Below are 27,256 nucleotides of genomic sequence, written 5' to 3' on the forward strand. Positions count from 1 at the left end.
GGGAGCTAACCAAGGAACTACAGCTCCCAGGGCTCCCTGTTGGTTCTCAGCTCTCATGCTGGATTCTTGCGCCCCTGCAAATTTGCCGCCCCAAGCACCTGCTTGCTTTACTGGGGCTTAGAGCCGGCCCTGCTCCCACAGCTCCCACCAGTTAGGTTGCTAAGTTCCTGATGGAGTTATAAAGGTAATTGTCAATAGGTAGCTCTGTTCCCAGAGGATATAAACCCAGCAGGAAGGGGACTGAAGGGCTTGCTCCTGAGAATTTGAGGAGGCCATATGGGTCTACTACTCATAGATGCCACTCAAGTACTTCAAGGCATGGGAAGCTTCCCCTTTACGGACTGTGAGCCACAGGCAGCACAAGCCTTTTTGTCTCTACTTTGAAGCCTTTATTTTGTGACTGAAATGGAGTGTTCATATTCCTGTTTTCCCTCCCCTGGTGCAAGCTGGTGCCCACTCTTTCTCCCTGTCTCTCCCCACCTGTTACAATAGCTGAGAAACAAAAGGAAGTCCAGCCAGATACTAAATATGCGAGAAAGGAAGAAAGAACATTAGAAATAGAGTAATGTAAAAATAAAATAGGAAAGAAATTGTGTGTGTGTGTGTGTGTGTGTGTGGTAGGTCTTTGTTGCTGATTAATCTTTTATCCTCAAATACCAAGAGACTAGATCTCCTTTCTTCTAAGCAATACCTGTAGGCAAGTGGAACTAAGCCTGCAACTGCTTTGAATATAGTTCCCTATATGCCCTACTATATTCCAGAGAGGTAACAGCAAAATTACAAAGGTCAATGAATCTCTCACATAAAACATAAGAAGGCTGTTTAAAATAAAAGAATGGAAATTAGTAATGTCAGTTAAAATAAAGATAAATATTCACTCTTTGAAAATGAGTTGGCTATCTAATATTCTTCATAACTCTCAGGATGAGTTAACATATCAATATTTACCTTACTGGCAAAGACTAGCAATGTATTGGACTCATTACCTTTTCAGTGAATTAGGGATTATATGGACACCTCTCTGCCTGAATATTTTCACAACCACTGTGCATTTCAGTAGTTGAATGTAATAATAAAAGCATCTAGAGCACATCTTTAATCTCAAACTGTTTTGCAAACTGTGACCCTTATCCTGCAATTGGATCCATGTGGGGGGAACCCCCTGAAGTCAAAGAGGTTTTGTATGGGTTTATTTGATTACAGGATGCATGTGTGTTTTTACACATGCACAATGGGCAACAGGTGGGGAGAGAGGAAAATGCTGGCCAAAGACCACTGGGCAAATGTTTACTCTTAGAAAAAATGCCTTGGGATCTTTAATATCTGCAGAGCAGATGGAACCTTATATAATCATAGAGTATCAAGGTTGGAAGGGACCTCATGAGGTCATCTAGTCCAACCCCCTGCTCAAGGCAGGACCAACCCCAGACAGATTTTTGCCCCAGGGTTGAGAGTTCAACTGGCCCCCTCAAGAATTGAACTCTCAACCCTGGGTTTAGCAGGCCAATGCTGTTAAATGCTGTTAAATTGTAATGAACTACGGAATGAGTTGCCAGGATTTGAATGTGAGGCTTGGATTACTAAATCATCCCCTCCAGCTGCAACATGTAGTCCCCTCCAAAATAATCATTTAAAAGGTACTGATACGACATTATTTGTCCACCTCCCTACTGAATAACTGTAGTTTTCATTCATAGTATCAAAATATCACCTCTTCTGTGCATTTAATATTACTCAAGGAAACAGGGATTTGGGGATTTATTTGGAAGGAGGGTTGGTCACTTTGTGGACTTCTGCAAATAAAGAGCAAATATTAAAAGCCTGAGATGGACTGTGGCTGTGATGTAAAGGGGAGTTAACAGAGCAGAAGTAGATAGTTGGGGCAGTGGCAGGGCAAGATAAGAAGTGATGACTGTAGTTTATCACTGCTATTCTGCTTGCCACATGGAAGCTGGAAGAATTCTATCAAAGCTACTAAAATGCTGCTGAACAGTTGTCACCGTTGGGGAGATAACCTGACTTTATATTAGCATAAAGGTTAGTCTCAGGAGGAAGCTCTGCCTCTAATTAGATTTTTATGCAGTCATTTGGGATACTAAGAATTCCTTAGCTAGAAGCAAATGAAAAGAGAACTATATGTTAGAAGTACAATGAAAAGACTAAGGTCTTATTATTATTGATGATCTGTAATCTCATTAAAAGAAACCTGACACCATTGATAAATCTTAAATCAATTAAACTTTTATTTAGTTTGAAAAAGGGTGCTTGGCCTAGTGATTAAAGCACAGGACTGGGCGTCAGGAGATCCTTTCCCTTTGTGCCACTGACTTGCAATGAGACCTTGCTCAAGTCCCTTAGGACAAAAGTTTGGTGCATAAAGCTAAGCACCTAAGTCTGTATTTGGGCACCTCAATGAAGGTATGTCTTCACTAGCATGAAGACTGGCTGTGTAGTCATGGCACTCGCACTAGGAGAGAGCCTGGCTCCCAGCGCTGGTGCACTGTCTATACTGCCACTTTACAGCGCTGAAACTTGCAGCGCTCAGGGGGGTGTTTTTTCACCCCCTGAGCGAGAAAGTTGCAGCGCTGTAAAGTGGCAGTGTAGACAAGGCCTTAGGGGTCTAATTTTCACAGCTGTGGAGTATCCACAACTGACTGGTATCACAGTATGAAAATGTTGGCCTTAACTTCTCAGTGTCTCCGTTCCCTCATCTATAAAATGGGGCATTATTATATCTAACCCTTAACAAGGATGTTGTGAGGATTCAGTTATTAATGTTTGTGAAGTATTGTTCGATTATTTGATAGAAGGTTGTTGTTATAACACATTATAGCTGCACTGAAACAAATAGGTTAAATAAATATCAAAATTTCCACTTGCACTGAAAGGAGATAAAGAAACAGCTATATTGATTCAAAGGGAGTTTTGTCTCCTTCATTTTAATAGCTAAAATGCTGCATTATATACTTCCAAACACAGTGATATGCAATGTTTACTCTCACTTTTGATTATCAGTCTATAATCCTGATGTGAAACGTTACTGGCTTTGCTTGTCCTGAGGGACATGGCTATTTAATATTAATCAGAAACACTGTATGAAGATAATTCAGAAATTGTTTTTATTGTTCCAGAAATGAAAAGCCTGGTGCCTCACTTTATTCATGGTGACCCTGTGATTATGGGCTGGTATTTATTATGACTGATAGGGATAGCAACAGAAAAGCAGAGACCGGAAATCACACTGCTGCAAAGTACAGGACTTCTTATAACCAATCTTGGATCAATGGCCAATCGGGCAGCATGAGACTGAAGAATCAGTGTGGGCAGATTGTATTTTTAAGGTCCTATATCTTGTGAGCAGACAGAGCTCAAAATGCTTGCTTTATGCCATTTCCTTTTATCTTTAACTTTAGCGGTTCTGATTCTCCCACAATTCCATGCTTCTACCCATACCTGCAGGGCAGTGTTTCCCAACCTGTTCAGGTTGGCAACCCCTTACTTCACTTATTTCTGTATGTGTTTCAAGAGGTTGACAGAGAATATTTGATCTTGAAGGGTAAGGTTGTGTGTAGAGTGGGGCAGTATGATTTTCTTTGCTTTAGATTAGAACAACATGTGCAATGCCTTGTGGCTACCCTCATTGCCTTTTGTGACCTGCCAAGGGATTGTGACCCACCAGTTGAGAAACACTGATATAGGGCCTGATCCAACTTTCATTGAAATCAATGGGAGTTGTATCAAAACCATAATGCCTTTCCTGAGCTGGTCCACAAAGTCCTTTTCCCTATTTAGGGCTTGACCCCTAAACATGTTGAGAATTCTGGCTCCGATTCAGCAAAGCACTTAAGCATGTGAGTAGTTTCATTGAGTCCAACAAAATGATGTGCAAGCTTAAAGTTAAGCACATGCTTAAGTGCTTTGATGTATCAGGGCCAGAATGTATCTTGCAGGATTGAGCCCTTTAAAGCATTCCCAAACATTCACTCATTTTGTGATACCAACAAGGAATCACTTGGCTAGGTCATCTAGTCGTTTATCTCAATTGTCTACCACTGAATGGGTGGGTGAGGTAATATGTGGATAATCTAAGCACTATACCCAGATAGGCAGACACCCTTTTCTCAGCCTATGTATTATATAATTTTTTTAACATCAGCTTTAATAAAAATTTTAAATCTATTATTGGACCAACTTCCATTGGCAAGAGAGACATGCTTTTGAGCTTACAGAGAGCTCTTCTTCAGGTCTGGGAAACTTACTCAGAGCGTCACAGCTAAACACAAGATGGAACAGATTGTTTAGCATAAGTAGTTAACACATGTTTCAAGGGACCATTCAAGATAAAATGGTGAGTTAACAACCCTCCAGACATAAGGAGGAAAGTGGAGGTGGGGAGGAGCTAGGAGGGATTGTTAATGGGTTATAGATTGTTGTAATAAGCCATAAGTCCAGTGTCTCTATTCAGTCAATGAATTTTAGTGTCAAACAAAGTTATGACTTTAGGCTCCCAGGCTCATCTTCTGAAAGTGTTGTGCAGGTTTCCTTTGAGGATTGATCGGTCAGATATAGAGTGATTGCTTTGTGAAAAGTGTTCACCCACAGGTGATATGATGTTTTTGTCTTTTATAATTTTCCTTTGGGAGTTCAGTTGAGAGCATAGTGATTGTCTGATTTCATACATATAGTTGTTATTGGGGCATTTAGTGCACTGGATGAGGTACACTACACATTGTGATGGACATGTGTAGGATCTATGGATCTTCAAAGATATGTTTTGAGGGGTATTGATCATTGTAGCAGTGGAGATGTGTCTGCAGGTTTTGCATCTGTTGTTCTGGCAGGGTCTGGTGCCACTTTAAGTTGTTGTGTCCTAGTATGTGGGGAGCTTGCTTCTGATGATGAGCTTGGAGAGGTTGTTTGAAGGCCAGAAGAGGGGTTCAGGAAAATTTCTTTCAGGATGGGGTCCCCAATGAGTATAGGTTGTAATTGTTTGACGATACCCTGTATGGGTTCCAATGAGGGGCAGTAGGTGACAACTAGGGTTGTGCGGTCGGAGAGTCAGAGTAAGTTTCCAAGACCTGAAGAAGAGCTCTGTGTAAGCTCAAAAGCTTACAACCTCTATAATAAATAATAACAATTAGCTGCTAAAACCGCATGGGAAAGAAAATTGCACAGGCACTGCACCACTGACGTTGCTGCAGCACAGAGAAGGATTTAGGCTTAATTGGAGAGACCACGACAACAGGCTAGGCTGCACTGCTCACTGGCGCCTTGTGACAGGAATATAGCTAACAGACTGGTACAGATGTTTTCAAGGCCAGTAAACTTTTCTAAGATGTGACCCTGGACTAGTGATCAGATGATCTTTTATTACTGAGAAATTGTGTTTACTCAGCCTCCCAATAATTTGCAATCCTCACACTCTCCTGGGGATCCTGAATAAATAAGCTGCAGTGACCTTACAGTGTTTATACAAAATTTAACAATGTTTCCTCTGTAGCACCAAACTTTGTTCCATTTAAAACATCAAAAATTCAGCATGTTTTTGCCCAGGAGATGTTTGAAGGAAATCAATAGGGAAAGCATCAAATAATTATGAACAAAAAGAGAAGTGAATTGGGGACTGGGGGTGAAGGACTATACAAGCAATTTGTTCCTATGCTAATCAAGAAATGGAAAGGTAAGAGAGTTGCTAGGAATATTTGTATTTAATGCCACTGAAAATCAGAATGCTGGTTTTCAAGGCATGCATCTGGCTAGGATAAATAGGTTGCAGTTGATGTCAAAGACTTTTCAATGCTTTAAATCAGAGGCGGTCGTGCTAAATTTAATCAGTGCATACATCAGTACCCCACTAGACCTTGACATTTATGAAATCTCATTTTGATTAAAATTCTATTTAAAATCAGTTGTAACATGAGTTTTAAACCACACAGCCATTAAAAAGGGAATGTAGATGTTACCTAGCAGCTATGTGTTCTTGGGGAAGCAGGGCCCAGTACCCAGCCTGTCTGACTCACGAAAGACACCCCACACACACACACACAACCCAGCCTCTGCTTGAACCAAATCTGCATCAGAAGAAAGGCTTACAAAAAGCAATGAAAAGGCAGTGGGAGACACATCTAAACTCTTGGGATAAGGATGACAGAATTAAGGAAACTCCCCTAGCCTCATTTGCATCAAAGATGGGACAAGGAGGCATCACCATTAGCATACAGAATGGAGAACAGAGATTCCAAGGCAAGAACTGCATGGAACTCTGGGACCAGAAAAGCAGGAAAGCACTGCATGATCTCTGCTCCAGATATCAATGAACACACTCCTGCACACACCCAACTCAGTAGTTTTCAGACCAATTCTAGTAATAAATCCTTTATTGGTATCCAAAATAGTGAAGCTCCCTAATTGCATTGTGAGCTCCCTCCAAGGAACACCGCAGAAAGCCAGGAATAATCAGCTTCCATGGTCTAGCCTGGACAAAACAACTTTGGTATACTCCCTTGTTTACATATAAACAAATCTAGTGTTCTCCCTTGAACCATTGTTGTTTCTCTACAAAAACTCCTACCCATGCTCAAGTAAGTGTTCTGATGCCTGGATCCAAACTCTGCATCAGTTCCACTGGGACTTCATCTTCTCCTGACTGATCATGCTGGGGGCTCTGCCTGTCTCCAGTACTCCGGACCCTCAGCTACCACCACTACCTGGGACTCCCAATCGATTCAAGCTTCATGGAGTGGTGAGAACCCAGCTCCCTCTCTCTCTCTCTCTCTCTCTTTTCTGTCTTTCTCTCTAGGTATAGCCTTCTGACCCTAACTTGTGTGATCAATTATAGTTTTCTAAACCTGACTTTTATAATCAAATTTAAGTTAGATTTAATATTATAACAGCTTTGTTTGTTTGGCTCCCCTATGGTTATTACCTGGCAATAAATAACTTTTATGATTAAGCTGGTTGCTTCTCTCTCTCCCCCCTTCCCCGTGGGTGTTTTTTGGTTTCCTCATTCGCTCTGCAGCAACACTCCTCGTACCTAAGCTACAAGATCCCTGCAGAGCCCAAAAATCCTGTGGGGTTTGCTCATCAAGTGCATTACTACCAAAACAATTGTAACATGAAAGTGGGGATAGAGACATGCTGCACCAGGGACATATAAGGATGGCAGCTTGGAGGTGCTGTTCGATCCAGCCTGCTGAGTCTAAGGGCCTATGAGGGTGACAGCTTGAAAGCGCTGCTCAACCCAGTTTACTGAGTCTAGGGACCTATAAGGGGTCAGCTTGGGAGTGCTGATTAAATCAGTCCTCCCAGACACACGTGTGTGTGTGTGTGTGTGTGCACATGCGTGCGTGTTACTCTGATTCTGGGGCTGGAAGAACCCCGCCCTGGGGAACCTAGGTCCTGCAGTATAGCTCCATTGGGCGGGAACTTACAGCAGGGAGAAGTAGAGCTCCATATGAGAACACAAGTGACACAAGCAGTACATTGATAGAAGTACAGTACAGACACCCCCACCCACACCCTGCCATGCCTACACAAACACAGAAGGAATGGGAGTTGGAAAGTTTCAAGGGGCATTCTATGTTGTTGTTTTTTGACAAAGTTCAGTTCAAATAAGGTTCTAAAGGTAGGGTTACCATACGTCTGGATTTTCCCGGACATGTCCGGCTTTTGGGGCTCCAAATCCCCGTCCGGGGGGGAAATCCCCCAAAGCCGGACATGTCCGGGAAAATCGGGACATGCGGTGCCGGGCCAGGGGCTCGGGCGCCGGGCCGGCGGAGCGGGGCCGGGCCGGCGGTGCGGTGCCGGGAGCTCGGGGGACGGGACGGCGGTGCCGGGACGGGACGGGACGGCGGTGCCGGGACGGGACGGCGGTGCCGGGAGCCGGGCTGGGGACCGGCGGTGCGGTGCCGGGGGTGGGCCACGCCTCCTCCCCCAACACCCCCCCTCACCTGCTTCAGGCTTCCGCGACTCAAATGTTCGCGGGAAGCAGGGGAGGGGGCGGAGACTTTGGGGAGGGGGCGGAGTTGGGGCGGGGGCATGGGCGGGGCCCCGTGGAGTGTCCTCCTTTCGGAGGCACTAAATATGGTAACCCTACTAAAGGTGAATGGCTGAGTTTTATTTCTGTCCGAAATCTTTATGAAAGAATGTCAGCCGGAAGTTTAATAATTCAGTGTGAGGTTTCTCAACACCAAGTTACAAGTCCACTGCTTTCTCAAGCCCTAGAATATGATTCCAATCTGACTACATGATTGCACTCATACAGTCCTATCAAGCCTAAGAGGAAATATTCTTATGTTAGGAAAAGGCAATGGTTAAATGAACATGCATTAACCACACAAGTACACTTGATAAACACAGCAGGATAATTTCACTGACATGGATCTAACATTTCTTAACATGTGCCAAAAGAGTTCCTAAAGCCTAGAAGCTCTTCCTATTAATTAGCTAATGTTTCGTAAGCATATGGAACAAGAATAGCACTGTATCTTTATTCCCAGTGTGTACAAAGGGAAACAACTGGACCAAGAAAACCTCTATTCAATGAAAAGCAAAAGAGATTTCTTATGTCGGAGTTAGAGAACTTTTACTCGGACCTTTTCATAACTGTTTCACCCTTATAGTGGATAATGATCAAAGTGACAAGGAAGAAGCAGGGGCAACTTGGATAATGCTACACTGAACAAGGTAGCAGATGACAGGGTGATTATGAAGAAATAGGAAAAAATACTGGTCCAATTCTCATATTTTTGGTTCTCTTTGCATCTTTTATTATAATGTCATTTCTTTTAACCTATTTAATTCTGTCTTTGCATCATTTGCTTCCTGTTCATCTCAATATGTAAGAATCATTTTAAAATAAAAACATCCCCATGTTGGCATTCAGCTCCTCCAGGGATACATCAACTCATCTAGATATTTGCTTAGTTTTACAACAGGCTCCGTAAAAAGTACTAGCAAAGTCAGTACAAACTAAAATTTCATACAGATAATGACTTGTTTATACTGCTCCATACTCTGAAATGTAAGTACAGTATTTGTATTCCAACTGGGTTATAATTATATTGTAAAAATGAGAAAGTAAGCAATTTTTCAGTGATAGTGCGCTCTGACACTTTTGTATTTTTATATCTAATTTTGTAAGCAGGTAGTTTTTCAGTGAGGTGAAACTTGGGGGTTCACAAGACTAATCAGACTCCTGAAAGGGGAACAGTAGTCTGGGAAGGTTGAGAGCCACTACAGACCTTAAATGTCTGCAAAAATTGTTAACTGAATTGTACTTGGGATGAGTTAATGTATTATGGACTCTGAACAGTCATCGCTCCCCTTTTATAATAATAATTATAATTACAATTAATTTTGATCAGGTGATACATAATATAATTTCATGTGCTTGTGGCTGCCTAATAATGGGCTTAATAGCACAGACATTATGGGGATGATATGAGGTAAATGCTTAGTAAATCATCGACTGTTGTGTTTTACAACCCAGAGTCCTAACATCAAAACACATGACAGGGGACAGTGTATCTCTAAAGTCTGTCAAACATCTGATGTTTTCCAAGTGTCAGAATTATCTGAGATTAATCACGATAGACTGATCCACTGAGAAAAATCGACAGCAATAAATAAATAGCCCATAGCTATCTCATTTCCTTTCTGTAACAGGCGGTCTATGTTGGGCTATAGTCTAAAACTTAGAAGTAACAGGATAATGGGCTGAAATCTCATAAAGGGGTTTTAGCTCTTCCTCCAGCAAATATGTACTGCACTGCAAGTAACAAAATAAACCTCATCCTTCAAGTACTTCTGAGTCTGGAACATTAAAGCTCACTACTGAATAGGGATATATATCTGTACCCACTGAATTGCCAATAAGCCATAAGCAGCATGTATGCCTTGAGAGGGGTGTGAGCTCCCGATGAGGGAAGAGTTCAGAGGTTTGGTTTGGTATAGCATCTGGAAGTTCAGATGCATATCTCGATTCTCATCACATCTGAAGTCAACAAGATCAGGCTGGAAATCTTCTAAGACTACTCCTGACATTTCTGCTTCCAGACCTGGTGAGAGCCTGGGAAAGCAGAGGTGCAAAAAAAAGTGAAAACAAATGGGGGTGGGGGCAAAGATTAAAACAAGCAAATGGTAAAATTTAGGGTAAAAGTTCTGGTTATTTCTTATTTTACCCAAACTAACTCATGTATCCCTAATTCTGGGCCTTCATCAAGATATAGGCCTTGGCTACACTGGTGCTGTACAGCACTGCAACTTGCTGCGCTCAGGGGTGTGAAAACACCCCCTCCCCGGGCACAGCGAGTACAGCGCTGTAAAGCGCGAGTGTAATCAGAGCCTGCAGCGCTGCACACTCGCTCGCAGCGCTGCCAGCTACTCCCCTCGGAGAGATGGAGTACTTACAGCGCTGCGAGAGAGCGGCGCGACTACACTTGTGCTTCACAGTGCTCCCGCGGCAGCGCTGGGAAGTCCTGAGTGTAGCCAAGGCCATAGTTGTGCACATGACCTGGAAAGTGGGTGAGGAAGAATGGGTTTGTGCCTTCTTGTTTATTTGTTTGCTTGTTTTTATGATATAGAAAGAAGACCTCAAAGGCTTTTCTTTTCTTTTTTAATTTAGGTCTTGTTTACTGTTTTCTTCCTACAAGATTCTGTGCATGACTGACATGCTAATAGAGAGGAAGAATGGCCTTGTGGGTAAGGCACTGCCATGGAAATCAGGGATATATTGGGTCAATTCTTAGCTGTGCCATGGACTTCCTGACTGACTCTATGCAATAACTTAATCTCTCTGTGCTTTAGTTCAGCCAACATGAGGATCATACTTCCTCCTCTGACCCTTTGTCTTGTTTAATTGCAAGCCCTTTGAGGCAGGCACTCTCTCTTACCATGTGTATGTACAGCACCTAGCCCAATGTATCATCTCTGCACTGGTGTAACAGAAATAACTAATAATAATGGTAAGCACAGATACCAAGAAAATGAAACCTTATTCCTCATCCTACCAGCTAATATTTGTATTGAATTATTTTTCATTCTATGCATCAATTCTTGATTTATGTTAAGTACTGTTGCCCACGCACTCTTTTTATGGACAAAACTTAATTTGGGGCTAAGCTACTTAACAGTGTCCCTTTAATCTCGGTGAAGAATAAACACAACCCTAAGCAGTTAAAATGCTGACATAGCAGTAGAAGATTTCATAAGACATTGTTCTACCAGTGGATTAATTCATAGCAGGCAGTTTTCTATTCTTCAGAACTATCTGAAAAACATAATTCATATTAAAGACTTAATCACACAAGTACACTAATAATCAAAATATATTGCAAACAGCCAAAAAGTTTTATTGTTGCGACTTCTTAATGTTTGTTTTTTCTTATACCTCAAAGAGGTCCTTGTTTTCAACCAAATTACTCTCAGAATTCCCTAGAACATTTGCTTAATGTTCACAGATCGTTTGATAAAACAGCGCACACTCCAACTTTACTTGTATATTGTCATCTTGTTGGCTATAAAATGAGAAACTGAAACAATAGGGGGGAGATAAACAACGATATTTGGTTTCTGTTGGTGACCATAACTTTTCCTTCTCCCTTCCTTTCATTCTCTCAATACCTCCCTGCTAAAGGTCCCTTTGTATTTCACTGTCATCTCCATGCTAATCTTTAAGCTGATATACACGGCCCCCCCTTCTTGTGTCAGTTCTTTAAAACCCAGTAGCTGGGCACTGATGCTGTAGCAGCAAGTGTGTTGGGTCCCATTGCTGATCTGTTTCTGTTGCATGCCACGTTTGAGCCATTGGTTGAGGCTTAGGGCTTTTCAGTTTATGGCTTATGGTGTCCTTTTGTTTTGATGTGAAGTGAAAGGACAAAATGTTGAGTGAGTTTCAAAACTCAGGTGGGGTCAACATGCAGATATCAAAACTGAAAGATGGATCTGCATTTTTACATAGGTCCCTGTGCAGGGAAACAGCTGAGCTTTGTACAGTTTGTTGACGCACGTTAAGCCTTTTGAGTGTGTTATTTTATGTTTTTCTTTTTTTGGTCTATCAAAACATTTTCTTTTTGTAGCTTTCACTGAAACCCAGCCATAACTATGAGGGTGAATGAAAAGGCTTAGTTATGTCATTACATCTTCAGCTTCCACTCTTCTGCTACACAAAAGATGGAGATCAGAAGTGTGCTTTTCTGTTTAATAGGAAGAGGCAGGTAGACTCCATGCCATGTCAAGGAGCAGTGAACAATTGTGTCATACTAAGCCCAGCAGAACGAGCCTTGTAAGAAACATCATGTGAACTTTAACAAATAAGATACTGATACAGTTTAGGGAATCCTCTGAATGCATGAAAACAGATTGCAGGGTATGGATGGATAGATAGGTTAGACAGAATCAATTACAACCTTTCAGCAAAAAAGGGAACTCCTCAAGAGTCATTCCTGTGTTAACAGAACTCTGCCTACTCAAGCAATAGGCTTCCATTCACCCAATCCTAACAAGCTAGAAGGAGCTGTGTAGTTCTGACAGCTTGTCCTGGGGCATCATCTGCTTTAACAATTACATTTTCTACATACTGGGGACGACATTCCATCATTTGCCCCCTTTGCTTCCCCTCTTCAAAGTCCCACATGATAAGGACTTCAAGCTCAGCTAAGGAGAAATTAACATAAAAGTAGCTATGTCCATCTGTTTCCTAGACCTGGCCAACAATTTTCAACCTAGGAGTCACTCATGACATTTTCATTTTGGAGTGTTCATGCTTCATTATTCATGATGTGTAACCAGTCACCTTAATCACATGGTATTATTTCTGCTCCCTCATAGGACAATAGAAAGAGTAGACTAATGAAAAACAAATAGACTTGTTCACTAACAAAAGACTTGTTCACAGGCAAATCTAGGTATACCAAGACTAGCCATTCTGCAGACATCAGTGTGAACAAAGAGGCTCGTTAATAGTGAATGAAAAGGAGTCTGAACATGGGCAAGATGGCTCTGTCTTTCAGAATTTAGTTTCTGCGCTATTCAACGATCTCTACTAGCAGTACTTACCCACCCTGACAAAGTGCTTTGGGTACTACAGGAATAAAATGTATTACACCTCTACCCCGATATAACACGACCCGATATAACACGAATTCGGATACAACGCAGTAAAGCAGTGCTCCGGGGGGGCGGGGCTGCACACTCCGGCGGATCAAAGCAAGTTTGATATAACGCAGTTTCACCTATAACGCGGTAAGATTTTTTGGCTCCCGAGGACAGCGTTATATCGGGGTAGAGGTGTATTAATAATAATTCCCAATATGGGCTATGAAGATATTAAGCCAGATAAACTGGAAGTCAATGGGGATATGCCAACTTACTCCGAGTGAGGATCTAGCCCATCGTTTCTAGAGAAAATGTCCTATCCCAAACACACCTAGCAGAATCCCATAAGCATTCTCAAATCCAAAGAAGAAATATTGTTTAGCTGACAGCTACCGCTTTGCTGTAAATTTCAAGGACAACAGCAAAACTCTTGTTCATTCAAAATATTGTTAAAGTATTCGACTGCAAGCTTAAAGGATAAGATAGAGGTTTAGCCAAGTCCCACACTAACTTCCAGATACAGGATATTTAAATGATGATCTCTGACTGCAGTGATTTTCTCATATCTATACAGGCTCGCTTGTGAGTTCATGCTCCATTCCTGAACCTGCTCAGCATCCACTCAAGGAGGGTGTGTATTACTACTGCCCTTGCCTTCCACTACCCATCTATGTGAATAACATTTCTTTTACAAGAAGTTGCTGTTAGTTAATTTTAGGTTTTTTGAAGGATTATACATATTGTGTCAGTTCTCAGCTAGGGTAAATCACAGTAGCTCCACTGAAGTTGATTTACCCTAGCTGAGGATTTATTATTAGGGGTGCACTTCTGATTCATAGCTGTATTACCACTTGATTCATTTCACTGCATGAGCAATCTTAATGTAAGCAACAACACAGCTTGTAAATACTGTTACCCTAACCCAGGGGTCGGCAACCTTTCAGAAGTGGTGTGCCAAGTCTTCATTTATTCACTCTGATTTAAGATTTTGCGTGCCATTAATACATTTTAATGTTTTTAGAAGGTCTCTTTCTATAAGTCTATAATTACAAACAACAATAGTTTAGTTATATAAGTAAATAAGGTTTTTAAAATGTTTAAGAAGCTTAATTTAAAATTTAAATTAAAATGCAGAGCCCCCCAGATCGGTGACCAGGACCCGAGCAGTGTGAGTGCCACTGAAAATCAGCTCGCATGCTGCCTTTGGCACGCATGCCATAGGCTGCCTACCCCTGCCCTAACCCCTAGCATATGCAATTCAGTTACTCTGATTTCTTTGTCTCCCATTTCATTATAATCAAAAGTCAATGAACAAATAATATTTTAACAAACATAAATATTTAACCACCTGGGCAGTTGAAGCTTACAGTTATGCAATGAAAATGGACAGTGTGACCTTACACTCCATATTCCTTATAGAAATATTGTTAGGATATGAATATGGCATAGCTAAAATCCGTTTTGGGCAAGATGGGTCATGCAAGATATCATTGGAAAGGTTGAGTATCAGAGGGGTAGCCGTGTTAGTCTGAATCTGTAAAAAGCAACAGAGGGTCCTGTGGCACCTTTAAGACTAACAGAAGTATTGGGAGCATAAGCTTTTGTGGGTAAGAACCTCACTTCTTCAGATGCAAGTAATGGAAATTTCCAGAGGCAGGTATAAATCAGTATGGAGATAACGAGGTTAGTTCAGTCAGGGAGGGTAAGGTGCTCTGCTAGCAGTTGAGGTGTGAACACCAAGGGAGGAGAAACTGCTTCTGTAGTTGGATAACCATTCACAGTCTTTGTTTAATCCTGATCTGATGGTGTCAAATTTGCAAATGAACTGGAGCTCAGCAGTTTTGCTTTGGAGTCTGGTCCTGAAGTTTTTTTGCTGTAAGATGGCTAACTTTACATCTGCTATTGTGTGGCCAGGGAGGTTGAAGTGTTCTCCTACAGGTTTTTGTATATTGCCATTCCTGATATCTGACTTGTGTCCATTTATCCTCTTGCGTAGTGACTGTCCGGTTTGACCAATGTACAACCAGGCTGAGGTTGATGGTGGGGTGGAAGCTGTTGAAATCATGGTGGACTCCACAGTACAGCCTGGACCAATCTACACGGGAGGTCCACTTCCTAGACACCACAGTACAAATAAGCGACGGCCACGTTAGCACCACCCTATACTGAAAACCCACCGACCGCTACGCCTACCTTCATGCCTCCAGCTTCCACCCCGGACACACCACATGATCCATCGTCTACAGCCAAGCGCTGAGGTACAACCGCATCTGCTCCAACCCCTCAGACAGAGACCAACACCTACAAGATCTTCACCAAGCATTCTCAAAACTACGATACCCACACAAGGAAATAAAGAAACAAATCAACAGAGCCAGATGTGTACCCAGAAGCCGCCTGCTACAAGACAGACCCAAAAAAGAAACCAACAGAACTCCACTGGCCATCACCTACAGTCCTCAGCTTAAATCTCTCCAACGCATCATCGGTGATCTACAACCCATCCTGGACAATGATCCCTCACTTTCACAGACTTTGGGAGGCAGGCCAGTCCTCGCCCACAGACAACCTGCCAACCTTAAGCATATTCTCACCAGCAACCACGCACCGCACCATAACAACTCTAACTCAGGAACCAACCCATGCAACAAACCTCGATGCCAACTCTGCCCACATATCTACACTAGCAACACCATCACAGGACCTAACCAGATCAGCTACAACATCACCAGCTCATTCACCTGCACATCCACCAATGTTACACATGCCATCATGTGCCAGCAATGCCCCTCTGCTATGTACATTGGCCAAACTGGACAGTCACTACGCAAGAGGATAATTGGACACAAGTCAGATATCAGGAATGGCAATATACAAAAACCTGTAGGAGAACACTTCAACCTCCCTGGCCACACAATAGCAGATGTAAAGGTAGCCATCTTACAGCAAAAAAACTTCAGGACCAGACTCCAAAGAGAAACTGCTGAGCTCCAGTTCATTTGCAAATTTGACACCATCAGATCAGGATTAAACAAAGACTGTGAATGGCTATCCAACTACAGAAGCAGTTTCTCCTTCCTTGGTGTTCACACCTCAACTGCTAGCAGAGCACCTCACCCTCCCTGATTGAACTAACCTTGTTATCTCCATACTGATTTATACCTGCCTCTGGAAATTTCCATTACTTGCATCTGAAGAAGTGAGGTTCTTACCCACGAAAGCTTATGCTCCCAATACTTCTGTTAGTCTTAAAGGTGCCACAGGACCCTCTGTTGCTTTTTATTGGAAAGGTTATTATTTACTGAATGTGATTATCCAATGTGTATGCATGTATCATTGCTGTATCTATAGTTAGGAATATTGACTATATAATAATTACAACTGTGTGTGTACTTGGGAAACACCCACCTGACAGCTGGCCATCAACCTTGATGGGCCATTAGGAAGAAACAATAAGACTTTGAAGGTACTAATCTCTCTCCTTCCTGAGAAGCATCCTGGGATGTTGCTTTGACACTACAAGGTCAGGTGGTCATGTCATCTTGGATTTCTAGTGATTTTCCACTAAAAGGAGGGGGAGGTCAAGACTGGGAAACAAAAGGTTCCCACCTTATGTAAATTATATTTAAGGCTAGGGAGTAAGTTGGTCTAGGTTCACTCTTCACTGAATCCCCATCCAGGATGACAGCTGGAAAGATCTGAGAAACAAAGACCCAGTTGGGGAAGAGTTGAGCCCAGTCTGGAAAGGGGATCTGGTCTGTGAATATGGTGTCTGAAGACTTAAGCTGCAAGCAGGGTACCTAACCTTCAAGAATTTCTGCAACATTTAGGGTGAGAAATTACTTCTTGTAACCAGTCTCTTTAAGATCTTAAGCTTAGTATGCGAGTTTTGTTTTATTTGCTTAGTAATCTGCTATGTTCTGTTTGCTATCCCTTATAATCACTTAAAATCTGCCTTTTGTAGTTAATAAACTTGTTATTGTTTATTATAAAACCCAGTTTGTGCAATGTATAACTGGGGGGAGGAGGGGGAAGAAGTTATGCATATCTCTCTCCACACTGAGGGAGGGGGTGAATTTATGAGCTTACATTGTATAGATTTCTCTACAATGCAAGGCAATATTATTTTGGATTTATACCCCAAATGAGGTGTGCAAGTGTGTGCTGGGTGAATCACAGAGATGATCCCTCTGTCCATTTGCAGCTGGGTGTGCCCCTACTTGTGTGTGTGCCGGAGAAGGCTCGAGGACCTGGCACAGCTAAGATAGGGTGAGGAAACCCAGGGTAGTAGAACGGGCGGAACCAGTGGGACCCCAGCACATCAGGTGGCATCCCGGACAGGAGGGTCCAACCCATCACAGACTGTAAAATACAATATACATAATAAATATTACAGTCTGATTCACAACCAGAAAACATCCTATTTATTTAGAGACATTAGAAATATTGTCCAGATCATCTGTAAAATCTCCTGCACAGGAATGAGTCAAAAAAAGAAGGCTGCATACCTAGTGCTGTTGTTACTGATATGCTATTTAGAGTGCACAAAAACCCAAAACATGAATGTAAAAATCCTGAAAACCTATTGAAAATACATTACAAGTGCCACAAAAGACTTGGTCACTTTGTCTGCTCCAGTGAAGACAATGGCATTCAGATAATTTTTGAAGCAGTTGCTCTAACATTATGTAGAATACACTGACACTTTCCACTGTAAACCTTTATGACTCATAAGTGGATCACAACCAATAGTTTGTGAAGCATTTGTGTAAACATTTATCTTCAAGGGATGTTATTAACAAGACTGTGCTGTTGGAAAGATATCCAATTATCCTGAGCGGCATTTATATTGTAAAAAGCAACAGAGGGTCCTGTGGCACCTTTGAGACTAACAGAAGTACTGGGAGCATAAGCTTTCGTGGGTCAGAACCTCACTTCTTCAGATGCATCTGAAGAAGTGAGGTTCTGACCCACGAAAGCTTATGCTCCCAGTACTTCTGTTAGTCTCAAAGGTGCCACAGGACCCTCTGTTGCTTTTTACAGACTCAGACTAACACGGCTACCCCTCTGATATTTATATTGTAATTACATCACATTCATTGAAGAGTTCAAGGTTTGATGAAGCAGTCTTGAAAACTTTCTTTTTAATCAGTTAGAAGCAGCTCTAGAATCATTGGAGATATGTTGTTGATATTAAAAGTCACCATGCTAAACCTTCAACAATGGAGACCGGTACTCATATCCTCACTCTAAGCCAATGTTGTGATGTTCTGATATGTCCAAGAAATGGTTGAAAAGGACCCCCTTTCAAGATATAGCTTAGACTGAAGATTGATCTTGTCAACTAGCTTACTAGGCAACTCCTATCTGCAATCATTCTTAGAGTATAATAGCCACACTCCATGCATATTTCATTGCCAGTACCACTTCCTTTTTTATGTAAAAGACCAAATATGCTCTGAGATGTTTCTGTAGTTTCCTCTAATTGTCAAGTCAGTCAGGTCTGCCTGATCAAATCTCTAATGACTGGCAAAAGTCACAGTCACTGTGTAGTGGTTGAAAGGTTAAATTTAACATGCTTTAGCATCAATCAGGCACTATCAAAAATACTCTGAGTCATAGGAATAACTACAAAATGCAAGAGGCACAAAAATATGTTCAGATCATGGATCTGTCCAAACTATTTTTTTAATTCTTGAAAGAATAAGAGATTAAACTCTTACGGTTGTTATCAAACAATGGTCCTACCACTACCCTAAAAATCTTGCCTAGTAAACACACTATGGTATTTATTTTTAATGCAGAGTAACTTAAAAAAGCACCATGAAGTTCAAATTAATTATTAAATGGGTTGAACTGATTTTAAAAAGGTATTTGATTTTGTAGAACCATATATAAAATTTGCCTACACTTAAGTTATAAAGCTGATGAACTCCTACAGTTAAAAGCATTTCTTTGCCTACAAGTCATCACGTTCATTCACAGAAGGATGGGTTCAGACAGCCCATTTTATGATGCTGAATATTTTTCTAAAAGGAAAGTGATTTAGTTAATCAGATGAGAACCAGGAAAAACTATATGGAATACAAAACAACACTACACTTCTGTTTGCAGTTATGGCTCAAGGACTGTTTCACTGAATGAACTCAAAGAAAATCTCTCCTTGCTTCCAGGAAAGCGTGCATCATCCTACATTTTTCCTTTTAAACAATTTAGCAAGTTGTCGTTCAGAACTGTAGGCAGGCAGAGATCTTCAAATAAATATTATTGAACTCATCTCTCCTTCAGTAGCAATGAACCCTGAGGAGTAAAAGAACCTTCAGCGCATGGTCCTTATAAAGGCACAGGAGTTTGTTACTTGGATTTTTATACCTAAGATGTTCCTTAATTATTTATCAAGCATAGATAAAGATACCAACTTAAATGATTTCTCAGACTGCCTCATCATTATAATTTTTTTGGTCTGGACTTGAGAATTATTCCTATTCCATGCTAATACATAACTTTCAACAAGGTGCATAAATTATGGTAGTTTATGGTATTCATTTGATCAAAAAGAGCTTTCACAACCTTCAAGAGTACAACTTTTTGCCATCATCAGAAACGTCTAAAATGGTGATTACCACCGCTGCAAAAAGAAAAAGTTGCCCAGAGTCTTTTAAGTACAGGAGAGACAGTTGTTGCAGTGTATTTTCAAACTGGAAATATAGTGGATTTCAACAACTGTCAGCAAAGTTACCTGAACTGTATTAAATATTCCACTTATACATATTTCAGCACTTTATGAAATGTGACATTCATCACCAGCCAATGTTATGGTACAGAAAGTGCATCTTTCTCTTTTGTGTCTCATAGTGAAAAATGCTCCAGTATATTATTTTGAGTCAGTCAGAAGGTTGAAGCTAAAAAGCCACCTGGGGGGAACAAACAGCTCTCAGAAGATTGGTTCCATAGCTTGGTACCATTCTCCTAATGTCAACATTCTAATTCTGTGCAAATTGGTAGTGACCCAAAATCAACAGCATCTTCGTAAACGGACTGCATATGGGAGTCTTTCCCTAATGAAGGATAGAGACCACACTGCCCTCTCAATCCTAGAGGTTCTCAATCCCAGGATCATTTGTATTGCTGCTGTCTGGATAGACAGAGGGCTTCAGATTCCAGGGACGGTCAATTTGCCAGTTTTCACTAACACTGACAGAATAATAATTATTGTTTTAAAAAAAAAAATATATATATATATATATATATATATGAAAGGTCTCTCCTCCCCACAATAATTCCATTGTTTGTGTTACAAAACAAGGTGTAACATAAAAAAAAATAAAGCTGTATGAACCAAAGAAGTTTCAAAAGCCGAATTCCCCCTTCTCCTCTCGCTGCAAAAAAATAAAACTTAGAAAGGAAAAACAGAGATTGGAAAATACTGTATATCATCATAGTAGCAAAGAGCTGCTTGAGGCTTCGATTACCAGAATACAAAGTCAGTATATTCTCATTCTACCCAGGGATTGTATCCTTATAACTATTACGATCTAAAGTACGAGCTTTCATAAAACAAAATATCTACCCAGATGTGAATCGCAAATAAATCTTCAGTACTTTTAGAAGTCATGATCTCTTCTTTGCCAAACGGATGCTGAAAATTACCTACTAAACTTTCATAATGTATATATCTCCAGAACTTCCAGAAGGCAAGAGTGGAAGACTAGCCGTATGAAAGGGCTAGCCTTGTTTGATAAGTTATTATGCATTTGGAGTTTTGGTGACTTTACATAAAGCATTTCTTTCTTGAAAGCTGTGAGCTATTGAATCAAGAAGTTAATGGGATGCTGTTGTGGGAAGGAGATCTGCTGGGAAGAGATGAGGTCCACCGAACCAAGAAGGGGAAGGACACCTTCATGCAATGACTCATCAAAGGGGGCAGGTGATGAAAGTCCACAGATAAGCATTAAAAAAGGGGACCTTGACAGAAAGCAAAATGTTGGGGGGCAGAGGAGGGACATGGAAAATTACAATAGAGTCATAGGAGCTGGAAGAAGAAATCAGAGGAAAATCTGCTCAACATCTTAGATGTCTATACCCAAATGCAAGGACAATGGGGAATAAACAGGAAGAACTGTAAGTATTAACATTAACACATAAGCTAAATTGTTACTTAACTGACATTACAGAGACTTGGTTGGATAAATCTCATGACTGGAATAATGGTATAGAGGGGTACAGCTTGTTCAGAAAGGACAGGCAAGGAAAAAGGGAGGAGGTATTGCATTATACATCAAGAATATATATACTTGTTCTGAGGTCCAGAAGCAAGTGAGAGGCAGACTAGTTGAAAGTCACTGGGTAAAAGATAAAAGTGGGAGGAATGGGGTGATGTCATGGTAGGAGTCTATTATAGACCTCCAAACCAGAAAGAGGAGAGTGGAAGAGGCATTTCTAGAACAAATAACAGAAATATCCAGACACAAGACCTGGTAGCAATGGGGGACTTTAACTACCCAGACATCAGCTGGAAAAGTAATATGGCAAAAAACAAAACAAAAAATGTCCAGCATGTTCTTGGAATGTACTGAGGACACTTTTCATTTCAGAAAGTGGAGGAAGGAACCAGGGGACAGCCATTTTAGACGTGATTCTGACCAACAGGATAGCAAATCTTAAGGTGATGGAAGGCAATTTGGCTGGTAGTGATCATGAAATGATAAATGTCATGATTCTAAGGAAACGAAGAAGTGAGAGCAGCCGAGTAAGGAGAATGGGCTTTGAAAAAGCAGACTTTAACAAACTCAGAATAGGTAGGTAAGGTGCCATGTTCTGTGGGAAGAAAATGTTAAGGGATGAGTTCAGGACCGCTGGCAGATTTTCAAGCAGATAGTAAAAAATGTACAACTGCCAACTATTCAGTTGTGACAGAAAGATAGGAAGAATAATAAGAGGCCAATATGGCTCCATCAGGACTTCTTTAAAGATCTGAAAATCAAACAGAAATCCTCCAAAAAGTGGAAACATGGATGAATTGCTAAGGAGGAGTATAAAAGTGTAACATAAGCATGTAAAGATAAAATCTTAAAGGCTAAAGCACAAAATGCACAGAACATAAAAGGCTACAAGGCTTTAAATATATTAGGAGCAAGAGAAAGAGGAAGGAGAGTGTAGGTTGTCTATTTAGCAAGAAAGGAGAGCCAAGAACTGATGACATCAAGAAGACTGAGGTGTTTAACTCCAATTTTGCTTCAGTCTTCACTAGAAAAGTAAATGGTGACCAGACTCTCAACACAATTAATAACAAGAGAAAAGGAACACAAGCCAAACTAGGGAAAGTACAAGTTAAAGACTATTTCGCTAAATTAGATGTATCCAAGTTGGCAGAGCCAGATGAAATTCATAATAGGAACTAGCTGATGCAGTCTCGGAACCGTTTGCAATTATCCTTCAGAACTCACCGAGGATGGGTGAGGTCCCAGAGGACTGGAGAAGGGCAAACACAATGCCTATCTTTAAAAAGAGGACTTGGGGAATTATAGAACAGTTAGCATATCTTCAATAACCCAAAAGAGACAAATAAATTAATAAACAATAAATTTGTCAGCACCTAGAGGATAATAGCGGGTTTTAAGGAATAGCCAGCATGGATTTGTCAAAAACAAATCATTTATATCTTTAACAGGGTTACTGGCCTAGTGGATGGGGGGAAGCAGTATATGTGATATATCTTGATCTTAGTAAGGCCTTGACAGTCCCACATGATATTCTCATCAGCAAACTAGGGAAATGTGGTCTAGATAAAATTACGACAAGGTGGATATACAACTGATTGAAAGACTGTACTCAGAGTAGTTATTAATGATTTGATGTTAAACTGAGAGGACGTATCCAATGCGTTCCACAGGTGTCAGTCCTGGGTCCAGTACTATTCAGTATTTTCATTAATGTCATGGATAATGGAGTGGAAAGTATGCTTATAACATTTGCAAATGATGCCAAGCTGGGAGGTGTTACAAGCATGTTAGAGGACAAGATTAGAATTCAAAATGACCTTGATCAATTAGAGAATTGGTCTGAAGTCAACAAGATGAAATTCAGTAAAGACAAGTGAAAAGTACTTCACTTAGGAAGGAAAAATCAAAATCACAACTATGAAGGGGGAGTAACTGGCTAGGTGAGAGTACTGCTGAAAAGGATCTCAGGGTTATAATGGATCACAAATGAAATATGGGTCAACAATGTAATGCAGTTATGAAAAAAGCTAATATTCTGGGGTGTATTAACAGGTCATATATAAGACGCAGGAGGTAATTGTCACACCATATTCAGCATGGGGAGGCCTTATCTGGGGTACTCTGTCCAATTCTGGGCACCACACTTTAGAAAAGATATGAAAAAATTAGAGAGAGTCCAGAGGAGAACAAACAAAAATGATCAAAGGTTTAGACAACTTGACCTATGGGGAAAGATTTAAAAAAAAAAAAAAACAGGCAATTTTTAGTCTTGAGAAAAGAAGACTCATGGGGAGGGTGGCTGATAGTCTTCAAATATGTTAAGGACTGTTATAAAGAGGACGGTGATCAATTGCTCTCCATGTCAGCTGAAAGTAGGACAAGAAGTAATGGTCTTAATCTGCAACAAGGGAGATAGGTTACATAGCAGGAAAAACTTTCTAACTATAAAGGTAGTTTAAGCTTTGCACTAGGATTCCAAAGGCGGTTGTGGAATCTCCATCACTGGAGGTTGGTAATAATAGGTTGGACAAACATTTGCCCTGGGATGGTCTAGGTCTACTTGGCCCTGCCTCAGTGCAGGGGTCTGGACTTGATGACCTTTCAAGGTGCCTTCCAGCCCTACACTTCTATGAGTCTATGAAAAGTATCAGAATTTAGATCAAAATGAAGATGTCACATTTATCAAACACGCTGCATTTCTAATAAAAGATCTGCCGCAATATTTAAAAAATAAAAAAGAAGAGCTTTGAAGAATATGTCAGCGAGAAGTATATTAGGCAAATGACTCATTAGCAATGACAGGCCCAGATAGAAATAAAATCAAAGGATTCAAATATTACTAGCTGTAAGGCAGTGTCATGGCTTAATGGATACCCTGTACTATTTCTGTATGTGTTTGTGTCAAACTAGATCCATAGTTAAGGAGGTAAGAAGTAAACAGGACTTTTAAAAATTCCATCCCGTGGCTGTAACCTTTATGTGATCAAAGAAACTGCTGCAGTTTCTAATGCAGCATAGAGAGATCACAAAGTTTGAGAATACAAATCTGTAAACATTTAGCAGCTAAAACGAACTCATTTAAAATACTGAAGTTTTTCATTGTTCAAATGTCTAAAGATTGAAGGATTCTACCATAAAGGAAAAAAAGGATTAAATTTTATTGAGTTGATATTTGATGCATAACGTAAACAAAGAAAATTACTGTATGACTGTTTCTACTAGAGTAGCACTATTTGACAAGGAGTAAGAATTAAAGAAATAGTGTAAGTATAAAGAAGAACAGGAGTACTTGTGGCACCTTAGAGACTAACACATTTATTGGAGCATAAGCTTTCGTGGACTACAGCCCACTTCAGAAGTACTTATACTTCTTTCAGAATCTTTAGAAGTCAGTTTTCCAACTCCTTAGCTTTCTTTATACAAATATATAGATATACATGATTCACAATCTAAACTACAGTATTTTGATATTCATGTCTTTCTTAGGAATCATGACATTATATTGCTCTTTACTCATGAATGCCTCTCCTTGGAATGTTGAGCACACACTGAAGATTCTGAAAGAAACATGACATTCTAACACCCAGCTAGTTGTTTCAAGGCTGTGATACATTAGTTATGCAATTAAAAATAACACTGCTCTAAAAGAAGATTATACCTGCTGGAATTACACACACACACACGGATTTTTTTTACAGCAATCGTCTTAAGGTCCTTGACACATCATTGTTGTCCCAGCATAGATTGGGCATTATTCATATTCTTTATAAAAGATTATCCTCGGAACAAAATGAAATTCACTGCAGCAGCTTTGGTGCCTTCAAAAACGTCTGTGACAAGAAAGGGGTACGAACCATCGGTCCCTACTATCCTGCGTTCCTATTTTCTTAGCTCGGCGAATAGCAACAGTTATCAATTTGCTTAAAGCTACGGTGTGTGCCACTGAAACAGAAAACATTGCTGGAAACGATTGTGCACAGATAGACGGAATGCTTCCCCATTACAAGCACAAAACTACAGATCTCAGTCACAGGCTAGTAAGGCTGTGAGGAAACAGTTGTTAGGAGCATGCATCAATTTTGACAGGGGTGATTAACTCTTCTATTTGCAGTTCTCCCCCTCCCTCGCTCCCACCTTCGACATTCAGCTAAAGCCAGAAGCTTATTAAGAAAGAAGGTGGACAAAGATAGGAGGAAGGACAGACGGACGGGGGAACTGACAGACGCTTGGCATGCATGTACAAGCCCAGTCCAACTCCTGCAGTCCCCGCTCCTCAAGTCCTAATTTCCTTAGTGCCATTCCAATCCCAGCTGCCGCAGTTGATCTAAACAGTCAGTGCTTTAAAAATCAAATCGGGCGAGGGGGCAGAGAGGGAATTTAGTAGGAAACACGCCAGCCCAGACATGTTAAACCATTAACCTGCCATCGACACTGGGCGTGATTTGGTTTCATATCTAGAAATGATGTGTGTGTGTGTGTGTGTGTGAGAGAGAGAAGGATGGAGAGTGTGTGTGTGTGTGGGGGGGGGGGGGTTATGTATCAAAGCAATGGAGGCCATACCAAAGAAAGTCAAGAGCCAGGTAACTCAAAGGGGAGGCAGAGAAAAGTTCGGGCGGTCGGAAGCACCAGCTGGGAGGGCCAGGAGCGAGCTCTCCCTCGGCCGGGTACTTACACGAAGACACCGAAGAGCAGAACTCGTATCCCGATCTCGATCGCTAGATCCCGCATGGTTTGTCAGAGGGGCGGAGGGAGGATCCAGGCAGGCTTCGGCAACTTCAGCACCCCGCCTACAATTCCATCCGCAAAACCAGGAGGCGCGGGGTGGGGGAATCAGCTGCTTCCGATCGGCCAGGAGCCCGCTCCTTCCCCACCTCCGCCGGGAACAACGTGCTGGGGAAATCTGCCGCCCCGAGCAAGCCCCAGACCTTCCCTGTCCATTCCCTCCCCGCCCGGGCTGAGGGTCGGCAGCGGGGCTCGGCCGGGCAGGACCGGCACGCTTCTTGCAGCTGTTGGACGCAGACAATGTTCTTCCCGCGGAGCAACGGGGCCGGGCTGCAGGCACCTGGCGCTGGGCTGTGCTGACTGCCAGCCCCCGCCGCCAGACTGACACATCCACCCGGGCGGCTGCTGCTGCTGCTATTGATCCGCCGGTGCCCAAGCGCAGAGAGGGGGAGGGTCCCCGGGACTAACTTCCAGGCTGGGGCGGGGGAGAATCCTGGGGAATTCCACTCCCCTTCCCTGCCCTCCTACTCGGTAACTATCTGTTGCCTGCCTCTGGCTGTCCAAACTCCGCCCCGCAGCCCCAGGGAACTCCCGCCGCCTCCAGCTAGCGGAGTGCTTCGCCGCTCATTTGCTCCGTGTCCACTGCAGCTCCCAGGCTTGCCGGTGGTTTCCCCTGGTCTCCGATGTGCAGGAATTTCACAGCCCACGCCCCGCTGCCTCTCCAGACAGCCGCCCTCCCCCAAGGGGGGGTTTACCGTTCCCGACAGACTAGATTCGCTCGCTCAGACGCTCCCGCTGGTTCTGTGAAGTTGGACATTCCCACGCTTCTTGGAAAAGGGGGATCTCAGCTCCCAGACAGTCACCTGCAAAGCGTCCTTCATTTGGACCCACCTGGGTGCATGCACCAGGCGCTGTGCTTAGGACTCTCCGCTGCGGTCAGGAAAGATTTTCGGAGCAGCGGCTCATTTCGGTTGATTGGGACAGTTCTGCAAAGGGAGGGCCTAGGGACTTTCCCGTTCGCACGGGATTCCACACTGGCCTGTTAGGGCTAAATCAAAATGAATATTCGGTGAGGCCGCTAGCACAAATCCCCCGCCCTTGCTAGGAGTGTGACTGGCTTAGTGAAGGTTGCTCAAAATCATGGAACGACGCCCCTAGTTGTATTGAGTATTTGGGTAACGCTTGGAAAGAATGTTCCCGCATAGTCGTGCTGCACT

The 27,256-nt window shown here is 41.9% G+C and overlaps 1 protein-coding gene across 1 annotated transcript in view; it reads right to left on the minus strand.

Annotated features, from left to right (window-relative positions):
• The window catches only part of PLPP4 (phospholipid phosphatase 4), a 96,812-nt gene extending 70,219 nt beyond the window's left edge, over positions 1-26,593 (minus strand). Inside the window, exon 1 of the mRNA XM_008173307.4 lies at positions 25,990-26,593. Within this exon, the coding sequence (XP_008171529.1) occupies positions 25,990-26,045 (56 nt within the window). The 5' untranslated portion in view covers positions 26,046-26,593. The remainder of the gene's footprint in view (positions 1-25,989) is intronic.
• Positions 26,594-27,256: the final 663 nt, after the last annotated feature.

This window comes from Chrysemys picta, chromosome 7, assembly GCF_011386835.1.
Source record: "Chrysemys picta bellii isolate R12L10 chromosome 7, ASM1138683v2, whole genome shotgun sequence".
NCBI lineage: Eukaryota > Metazoa > Chordata > Testudines > Emydidae > Chrysemys > Chrysemys picta.